Source organism: Vidua chalybeata, chromosome 9 (assembly GCF_026979565.1).
Source record: "Vidua chalybeata isolate OUT-0048 chromosome 9, bVidCha1 merged haplotype, whole genome shotgun sequence".
NCBI classification, from domain to species: domain Eukaryota; kingdom Metazoa; phylum Chordata; class Aves; order Passeriformes; family Viduidae; genus Vidua; species Vidua chalybeata.
The window spans coordinates 9864537-9874472 of record NC_071538.1 but is presented as its reverse complement, the minus strand read 5'-3'; the positions used below and the strand labels follow the sequence as shown (position 1 = coordinate 9874472).

The following is a 9936-nucleotide window of genomic DNA, read 5'->3' as shown; positions in this document are numbered from 1 at the left end:
TGAGAAAAGGAGACAGGTCTTTGGAATGACATATGCTTTCTACCTTCGTCTTAGTAGCTTCTTTTGAAAAACAGAATGATGAAAGTGTTCTTTTTCTGCTGAGGCAGTCACTCCTCCTCATCAAGAGAAGCATGCTGCAAATTGGAAACAAAACAGGACTGTAGTCATATTAAAACCGAATGCATGAGAGGTATGAAAGTGGGTACAGATGTTAAAGTGCCAAAAGGGAAAATTATCTTTTTAGGGCACTACTGTAGGGACAGCGCATTTGTGTCCGTGCACACCGGGTCCGTCCAAACCCCCCACCCCCGCGGGCACCAGCACAGAGCAATGTGCCCGCCCGTGGGGCCCGTGCCCCCCGCAGCTCCTGCAGGCTCAGCCCCCCACGGCTGCGCTTCGGCTCCCGCCCGCACCAAAGGGCCGCAGGGGGTGCCCGGGGGAGCCGTGCCAGGCGCAGGGCAGGGAGGCCGCGGGGCCCGGCGCGCTCCCCACCCGCTGCCATGAGCTCTCCTGCCCCCCGGCCCGGGTTGTTACATCCCCTATAAAAACCAGAGGCCGGGGAGGGCCTGACGGGGGGTCCGGGCGGTCGCTGCGGTGCCATGGAGGCAGCGGAGGCCACGGCGAAGGCACTGCGGGCACCCAAGTGCTCCCGCTGCCGCAACCACGGCTTCGTGGTGCCCGTCAAGGGCCACGCCGGGCACTGCCGCTGGAAGCTGTGCCTGTGCGAGAAGTGCTCGCTCATCTCCGAGCGGCAGAAGATCATGGCAGCCCAGAAGGCGCTGAGGCAGCAGGAGATGGAGCCGCCGGCCAGGGCGGACGCGGAGCCCGTTCCGTCGGGCGAGGGCCGTGGGGCGGCTGCCCGGGAGGACGGGACCCCCGAGCACTGCAGCCACGAGAGGAAGAAGGGCGCCCAGCCCGACAGCGGCGGCAAGGGCACGGCATGCTGGGGGCCACAGCCATCTCCCTTCAGGGACGACGGTAAGGACCTGTCCCCAGAGCCTTTTCCTAGCATCTCCCTCTGTTCTCTTTCCCCTGTCAAAGGCGCCACTTGTGCATTTCGCTGATTCCTCAGGCTCCGGCTGCCCGGAGAGCCGCTCCTGCATTCTGTCCCGCTTTCTGCCCCGGAGGGCACTGGGCTGGCACGTCGGTTCTGCAGCCTCATCCCGTCCCTGGCGGCTTCGCAGCGCGGGGCGGGAACAACGGGCTCAGCCTCGCCGCCCCTTGCGAGCTCGAAGCCTAAGCAAAGTGTCTTTTCACTGAGAGGGAAATTAATCTAGGAGTGCAACAAAACTGGATCTGCTCCGCTTGTTTCTTTGAGTGTTGTCACAGTGTTTATAAACTCACAGGCGCAAAATTCCAGCAACAAAAATGCTAAAAAGCTCAGCGATGGCATGTAAATAGGTACTGCTGCAGCTGTCAGTAGCAGGAGTTTCATGTTAGCACTGCAAAAGAAAAAGACCTTTTTGCCTTAATTTATACCTGTAACAAAAACTGAATTTGGTTGGGATGACTTGATGTAAAAGTGCATTTGATATTTAAGAGCAGAGCATGAACTTCTCAGGTGGAGCAATTGTATGGTCTGTCATCTCTTAAATGGCTTCCTTTAGAGTCTTTAATGTGATTTGTCTAATTTATTATAGTAACTCCATTCTATTACTATAAGAATGTTACAGAAATTCTTATTGATGGCAGTAGTCATGAATCTGAGCCTCTGGAAAGTTGGCAGCCTGCAAGACAAAATGTTTGTCCTGAGAAGACTTATTTTGGACATCTGTAGTCCCCAGAGAATACTGTCAATAACTTACCCTTTTTAGCTTTGTTTTGGAATAAAAGGATATTTATAGATGACAGTAGCTATACAGATGTCTGTCAGTCCTTCCCCTTAGCATTTCTAACCTGCTGACCAACTTCAAAAAAAGACTAGACACAGATTATAGTACTTCAGAAGTAAACCTTTCAAAGGAAATTCTTTGCCTTCTCTGCCAGTCGGAGGATGGGGCAGACAAGAAGGACCCTATTTACATTCAAATAGCCACTCCTTTTCCTAAGACTTCAGAGAGGCCATATAAGATTCAATATGGAAGAGAAAAAGTGAAGTAACTGATTTCTGCTTCTGATTTGTTTGTGTATGACCCTAAAACTGAGCGTGCTGTAAATTAACCTAAGAAGTGACAGATGGGACTGCGTTATTAGAATGCTAGAAAGTTAGAACTCTGCTGTTTCTGTGGAATTCTGTTTTAAGTACCACTAGAGTCAAAAGTTAAGTTGTTTTGCTCTTGTTGATGTACTGAAAGAATAAGATTCTGCAGCCAGTGTTTTACTAAGGACAAACTTCACAGCACGCAATGCAAAAAAGAATGCAGAATAACTGCATTACAGTGTCATCCACTGTACCTTTCCTTAGTTCATGAAAAAATCACAAAATCAATTCATGGGGAGCTAAACATGAAACCAAAGGATCAGATTCTGCTGTCTGAGAGTGGAATTTGTTCCTGCAGCTACTTCTACATAACTCCATAAAATTACATGGATAATTTTATTTGTTCTTTTCTCATTGTTTCCTAGCTCAGCCTGCTTTTACTCCAGAATACACTGTCAACCCAGAATACCTGGAGAGAGAAATCCCGAAAGTGTACCCGGGGTGTTCTGGGGTATATCCTTACCACCCATTTTCCCTGGGATTTGCCATCAATGAGTCAAGCAATGGGGAAGCACCATCACCTCCAGGGATATCACTTCAGAGAGGATTTCGACACATTCCTAGCAGCTATGTGCCAGGGAATGCAACCACTGTATCAGTGAGTAGTATGCTTTTAATTACCTGTGCTAATACTGCTTTATTGTAGCTGCCTTCTCTCTGTTGAAGTAACCATGAAGAGTCATTTTCCTTATCAGTTACTTAATAACATTTTGATAAATTGCACTGAATAAAACATTAGCAAATGATGATGTTAATAATCTGACCTGCTTTCAGTACAATTCATCAGTTGATGCTAAGGTAGAGTGATCTGCCTCAAGACAATAAACAATAGATTTATTATGCTTGTATAGAAATTCCCTGTCACGTTTTAGGGGTTACTGAGAAAGAAGATGGCTGCTCCTGGTTTAAACCAACTACTCCAATGAGATGCTAGAACAGGTGACAAGGACTTAAAAAGGTCAGTTTTGGTCTGACATGGTCTGAGAAGTTCTTGCTCCTCAGTTGCAGCATATTACCCTGTGCACAGGCTTTCCATGTGCCAATATGTGCACTGACATGGCAGCATATGGACAAAAACCCAGAAATGGTCTGATAATGCAGATGTATCCTGGAAAGAGTCTTTAGCTAGAAGGTGATCTGCTTCATGTGTTTCCACAGGTTCCAGATGGAGCTGGAGATTTCCCTCAAGGATATTACACTCCTCTGCGTCAGTTCATCCCACCAGGTTTTCTGACAGGGATTCATTACATCCCAGCTCCGGTTTCACTGAACATCCTGGCTGAAACAACCAAGGAAGTACATGGTAAGAGAGAGTCACTGTTAACCTGGTTTCAATATCTAACCACAGAGATGGAAACCCAAAAGACCCTGATCCCAGCTAGTTTTGACCTCTGTGATTGAAGCCAGGCCTGAAGTCCTGACTCCTGGGGCAGATTGTAGAGTTCTGGGAAGGGCTGACCTAGGGGAGGCAGCCTGGCATGCTTGGGCTTTCCAGCTGAAAAGCACAGAGCTCTTCCAGAAAATGATCTGTTGATGTTTTCTACATAGCTAGTGTGTAGGGCATATCTTAAAAAATATTTGCAGGGCATATCTTAAAAATTATTTGGCTGTATTTCAATTTTCAAATTGTTAAAAAATAATGTGGACTCATACCATGAATAATAGGAAATTTCTTGCTCATAGGAAAATCCTAGATTTTAATTGCTGGAAAAGAAAGATTGAATCTTCAGAATCTCTGATTCCCATAGGATTTTAAATTTCTGTCATAGATTAAGTCTTTATGCCCCTCTATTTTAGGTCTTTCTCATGTATTGTGCCTACATGTGGACATATTTGTGATTATATTAGCAAGTTTTTAATTTAGCTGCAGCTAAGCTGTGACCACAAGAGGGTAGAGCTGCTCAGAGAATTAACCACTAATACTGGATGTGTAAATAGCCAGTTTTATTTTAGGTTTTTTTTTTTCATTTTAAATTTTTACAAATGCAGATAAATAAACACAACTTCCTTTCTCTTCTTGAACATGAGAACAAAAAATCGTTAAGTGAACTGTTTATGAAATAAACACTGAAAAATGAAGAGGGAGGAGATACAAGAGAAGTAGAATGATCTCAACTGAAAAGATGGTGGTGGTGGTTATGTGGGACAAAATATAAATTGAGTTTTTTTGGCCTGATTTCTCAACAACATAAGGCTCATGCAGCCTCACTTTCTGTTAATGTCAGTCCTCTCATAACTCTTCAACCCATTAGCTATTTTCAGCCAAACATATCTGTTGTGATCACATGCCTGCACAATATTGATGTGCAAGGGAAGCAGATTCCTCCCACTGAAGCATTTGCTTGCAGCTTACAAACGTTGTGGTGTAAGGCTGGCTGTCGCCATGCACTCAGTCCCTGACTGGGGTGTGTGTCCTGGGCCAACCACCAAGTGCCAGCCAGTCAGCCCAGCAGTGGGGACACCAAGGCATCCCTGCTCCTTGTCTGGCTGGAAAGCCAAAGAAAAGGAAGCAGGAGATGTGCTGGACAAGGAGAATGTGGAGAATATGGCAGGGTGGGGTTGTACAGACATTGTAGAAACGTAAAGTTTTGTAAGATACTGATAAAGGCAGTGTGTAGGAGATACTGGTGCGCTGGAGGTGAAGTAATACAGGCTGAGTTTGAGGGGGAGAGAGGAAAAGAAGGGCTAGCCTGCAAATCAGGAGGTGTGTGTGAGGATTAATGGGCTTTGTGAATTGGAGGGGACAAAAATCTGGGGGATGCTGCAGTGGCAGAGAACATGTAGGGAGCTGTAGCTTTTCTGTTGGACTCTGAGGGAAGGGAAGGAACTGGGAGTAGCACACAAACATGGGGAACATGGGTGGAGTTACAGTAGTGCGTGAGGGAAACCGAGGAAATCCAGTCCTGCACTGGTAGAGTGAAGTTGTACTGGCCAAAAACTGATGAAAACAGGCAACTGGATAGAGAAGAAACACCAGTAGAGCAGCGTCCCCCAGGAAGCAAAATGCCATCTAATGACCTCAGCCCTTAACACACACCAGGGAAATCACAGCCCAGGCAGAGTGCCATAGGAAACAATGCATCATGGATTGTGTTGCTCAGAGAACAATCCAGTTTCCTTAGTGCTATGGAGAAAGTAGAAATTAATTCTACTGCATAGCGTTTGTGCTCCAGGATATGTAGGAATTTGCAATTGTAACCCAGTGAGGGGGGATAATTCTGCATGAGGCCATTCAAAATAGCCTGGCAGCAGAAGATGCAGATGTAAAAGAAAGAGTGAAACTAATAAATTCTTTCTGGAATTCAAGATGCTTCAAAAAAGAGAAAAGATGTAATGTGTAATGCATAAGGATGAGTTAGGATTGCATAATGTCTTTTTTTTTTACAAATGGAACTGACTCCAACCTGCAGTTAAAGTTGGGAACATCCTTTCTCCAGAAACCTCCAGAAATGAGGTGAAATGGCAAAACTGGCAAAACTGTTGCAGGAAGATGGATATAGAAAGCCCTAGCAGGGTGACAGCTGGTGAGGATAAGTATCTGTGATCTCTGCCCAGAAGGAAATCTCAGATAAAAACAAAAAATAATACTCTTCAAGGCTTACCTGAAAAAGATGCCCCCAGGGGTGGTGTGAAGTATAGATATGTTGTTACACAATTCCATGCAGTATTGACTGGTCTTGTTACAGAGATTTGACAAAGTAAACACAAGACATGTCCAGTAAAACAGCCAGTACAGCATCTGAAAGTAGACTCTGGTTGCAAATGTTTGGCTTTCTAAAAGAGAAATCAAAACCCAGGTTGCCTCTGAGGAGATGAGGGAGCTTTTAATGCAAATTGCCAAGTAAATACTTAATAAAATAAAAATCCCTAGTTGGATTTGAAAATGGCATATAAATCAGTTTGTTGAGGCCTTTGAGAATTAATAGGAGTGTTAAAAAGGCATGGCATAGGTTCACTGTGGGTAAGTGGGCAGAAGTGTCTGCCTCATACTTCTATTCCAGTGCAGCTTCAAATGTGGAAATATGATTGATTCCAGGTGTAACAAGAACTGAAACAGAGGGTTTGGGGTTTTTGCTTCTTTCTTTGTGTTTAACTCTGACATTTTTCTATTCTTCATTTTAGCTACTGAAGCTGACAGTGAGGATTCCAGGGTGGTTCATGAATGTGGCCAACCTCCTTCTTCCCCAGAATAAACAAGAAGAGACCAATCTGTATATTATACACAATAAATGGGCTGGAGAAGAGCTGAGAGCAGGCAGCACTGTTTCCATTTCTGAGTGTTAGTTAATGAGGGTAGAGTGACACTTAATCACTGAGCAGTCACAACAGCTAGAAGGGGATTAGTCCCCTGCCTCACTTTATGATCAATGTTCGAGCTACCAGGCTCACAGCTCTGCCTCCCAAGCACTACAAAGCCCATGTTCCTAAAAGGTTTTCCAGTGGAAGCAACAAATGATTATGACTCTGAATTTGTTCCTCTGCTGAGGTTACCTGGCTCCCAGACCATGGTCTCTGAGCCATGTGCACTCTGCAGCATTTTCATGTTCATGACAGTAGTCAGAAAGATGTTGTTTGTATCAGTTTGCTATAAAGGAAATCTGGTTCTGAATGTTAAAGAGTTCGATGATGTGGAGCCTGAAGACTCTGTGAGAGAGGAGGAGAGGACAGCCTGGGTTGCTGATGCACTTGGCTGCCTAAGAAGGTGCTTGAGCAGGGCAGGGCAGGGTGGGTGCTGTCTGGAAGGACAGGAATGTGTTGAAAGGCCTGGTGCCTCCTCATTGTTTCTGGGTCCTTTAAGGCACGTGCTGTGTGGGCTAGGGACAAAGTTATTTGGAATCACCTCTTGTCACACAGGCTTCACATCTGACATTTTGAATGTCCTTGATGATTTATACATGATTTCAGTGTTGTTTAACTCAGGACAGCTGAAACTGAGCAGTACTGTTTGTTTCTAAAGGGCTCTTGTAGACAGTTTTACACGTGTGTACTGCAAGTGCACTGTGGCGTAGCCAAGGTGTGGAGAGATTTGCCCAGGACAAAACACCAGTTACAATAATAATTAGTCAAATCCATCCATACTATCTTTGTCAGTGATAATCTTTAACTAAAAATGAATGGTATATTCCTCTACTATTTTTCCTGGATTAATTGGTTTTGTATCAAGTGGATCAGTTGTTAATGTTTGAATAATTGGGGTGGGACTTTTGTATAATTAAAAAAGATGCATTAAACTGTTGTTATGGTTTGATGTGTGTCTGCATGTAATTTTTCTAGCCAAATGTCATATGTTGCCCTGAACAGCTCTGTGTAACAAACTTGTCTGGAGAGAGATTTAGGCCTCAGTATTTTTTTCCTACATCTTTCTGCTTCTGTAAAGGTGAGCGCAGTAAAATAAACAGACTTTTCTGATGTTTGTAAAAAGTAAAGAAGTTCTGCTAAGCTGAAAATTTATCTTTTGTTTAATGTAGTAGATGATCTGCTGGAATGCTTTACAGCACAGTGTTTTGGCAAAAAAAGTGAAAGTGGCAAATTTAGAACTGCCAAGAGAAAAAACCAGAAAAACAAATTTATCTATAGCAAAGAATCTGATGTACAACTTGTTATAGTTTAGATTTACAATAGGATCTTTGCTCCCCAGAGTGTTCCAGAACTTCCATCTGCTTGGAAAGCTCTGGATACCTCTTTCTTTTCAAAATAAAATAATCTACAAACAGAAATACCAGCAGTGCCCAGAAAGCAGGCTCCTCTGTGGATGGAGGGTTTGGTTTTTATAACATAATGATTTAAGAAAATAGCAATGTTCAGGATGAATACTTGAACCAGCTCCTTCCCATATATTTTTCTAAAGTCATATTCAGTGTTGTATTACTCCTTAAATCTCAAAGCAAGGTGGATTCCAGCCCTTTTCACTGACTGCAGTGCACAGTCACTGTAGATACACTGCACACACAGCACTGTTTGCTCTCTGTTTTACGGGGCCAGTGACTGCTTCCAGACTGCCAAGTCAAATTCCTTATTTTCCTTTCCTCCCATCTTTCTGAACTATCATCAAGCGAACCAAAGCCCTTTGGCTGCTGCAAGGATGGTCTGGCAGTGCACGAGGGTCTCCCTTGCTGCATTGCTGCAGATAAGTGGGCATCTCCAGGCAGAAGTAGTTTAAGAAAGAGCCAGAGAAAGGTAACTAAATTGAAAAGATGGAGAAGTTGATTATTTGGGGGGGGGGGTGGGTCCTAAAGTCAGTTTTAGAACATATCAGGTGTGGCAGAGCAGCTGTAAAACCATTTCCAAACCTTGCTACTTTATGCCCCTGAAGGACAAGGTGGTGACTGGGGCAAAAGGTCAAGTGATTTTCACAGAATCACAGAATTACCAGGTTGGAAGAGACCTTTAAGATCATCAAGTCCAACCCATGCCCTAACAGCTCAACTGGACCATGGCACTGAGTGCCACCCATTCTTTTTTTAAACATGTCCAGGGATGGTGATTCCACCACCTCCCCAGGCAGATAATTCTAGTACTTTATCACTCTTTCAGTAAAAAAACTTTTTCCTAACATCCAACCCAAATTTCCCTTGGCACAGCTTAAGACTGTTCCTACAGCTGTAGGAAAACAGTGAGGCAAATCCTGCTTAATATGCTTAATCCTGTCATCAGTCAAACTCTGTGTGGTGTCATTTCAGACTTGTACATTTCAGGAAACTTGTCCCCAAGTTCTTGCATCTATCCCTGCCTAGAGATGCAAATGACTTGGTAAGAGAATTGAAAGTGGGTAACTCTCCAGCTGACAGAATGAACTATCTTACATGGATAATTCAAGGTTTCATTCTTCCACTTCATGCTCAGCTTGTCCTTTTTAACCAAGGAAAAAACCATTCCTTGACAACTGGTGTTGTCATACTGTGCACTCAAGGACTTCAAAGTGAGTAATTGTAATTCCAAACTTAGTGCCAACCAGTGTTTCCAATAATTAAACTCTGTGATCTCGTCTGACTTCATTTATTTAAATAAATGACTTAGGGATAATGAAATCAGTTTGGACTGAAATTGAATGATTTGGATTAGACAAGTCACTCAGAGGTTGTTCCAGCCTAAGTCATCCCAGAATTTTATTGTTTTTTATTAAGGCTGAAGCAACACAGACTTTGGTTGAATTAATAAAATTTGGGAAAGAAAACGAAAGGATTCCTTTTGCATCTGAAATCTTTCTGCATGCAAGCTGCTACTGGTTGTAGTAGGAGATCTGCATATATGCAGTTGTCATCATCACTATTTTCAGATTTCTGAGGATTCACTCCCTTGAGCTGAACTTCTGAAGGTGCAATTCCTAACACTTCTGTCAATTCTGTCCTTGCTGCAAGTCCCTGGGTCCTCACAGAGCCACAAGCTCTTGTTTGTTCCTTGAAGGAGAAAACCTGGAATTAGGAGCCAGCTCTTTAATATTTACTCCCACCACTAATTTCATTACTTTCAGTGGAATTCCTTGTGAGGGTAGAGAGAGTGGACAAGTGGACAGCATTGGATAGGTATGCAAGTTTAGGATCCAGATTTTATGGAGAGGTGTCTGTGACACTCAAACCTCTCAGATTGTAATTTGCTTTTTTTTTTTTTTTTTTTTTTTTGTAGGAGCTTTAGAAAAATGAAAACGAACCCAAGAGAGATTCTAGAAGGATAGTATAACATGTCCTTTCTGCAAACATATGTAGGATTCATCTGTCATTTCCCTGCAGCAGACTGCT

At 43.6% G+C, this 9936-nt stretch overlaps 1 protein-coding gene across 1 annotated transcript; it reads left to right on the top strand.

The window, feature by feature from the left end:
- Positions 1 to 397: 397 nt before the first annotated feature.
- DMRTB1 (DMRT like family B with proline rich C-terminal 1) lies at positions 398 to 7448 on the top strand. Its single transcript, XM_053950572.1, has 4 exons — positions 398 to 978; positions 2566 to 2798; positions 3359 to 3503; positions 6323 to 7448. The coding sequence occupies exons 1-4, from the start codon at positions 600 to 602 to the stop codon at positions 6391 to 6393; spliced, it is 828 nt and encodes a 275-aa protein (XP_053806547.1). The 5' UTR covers positions 398 to 599; the 3' UTR covers positions 6394 to 7448.
- The last annotated feature ends 2488 nt before the right edge of the window (positions 7449 to 9936 follow it).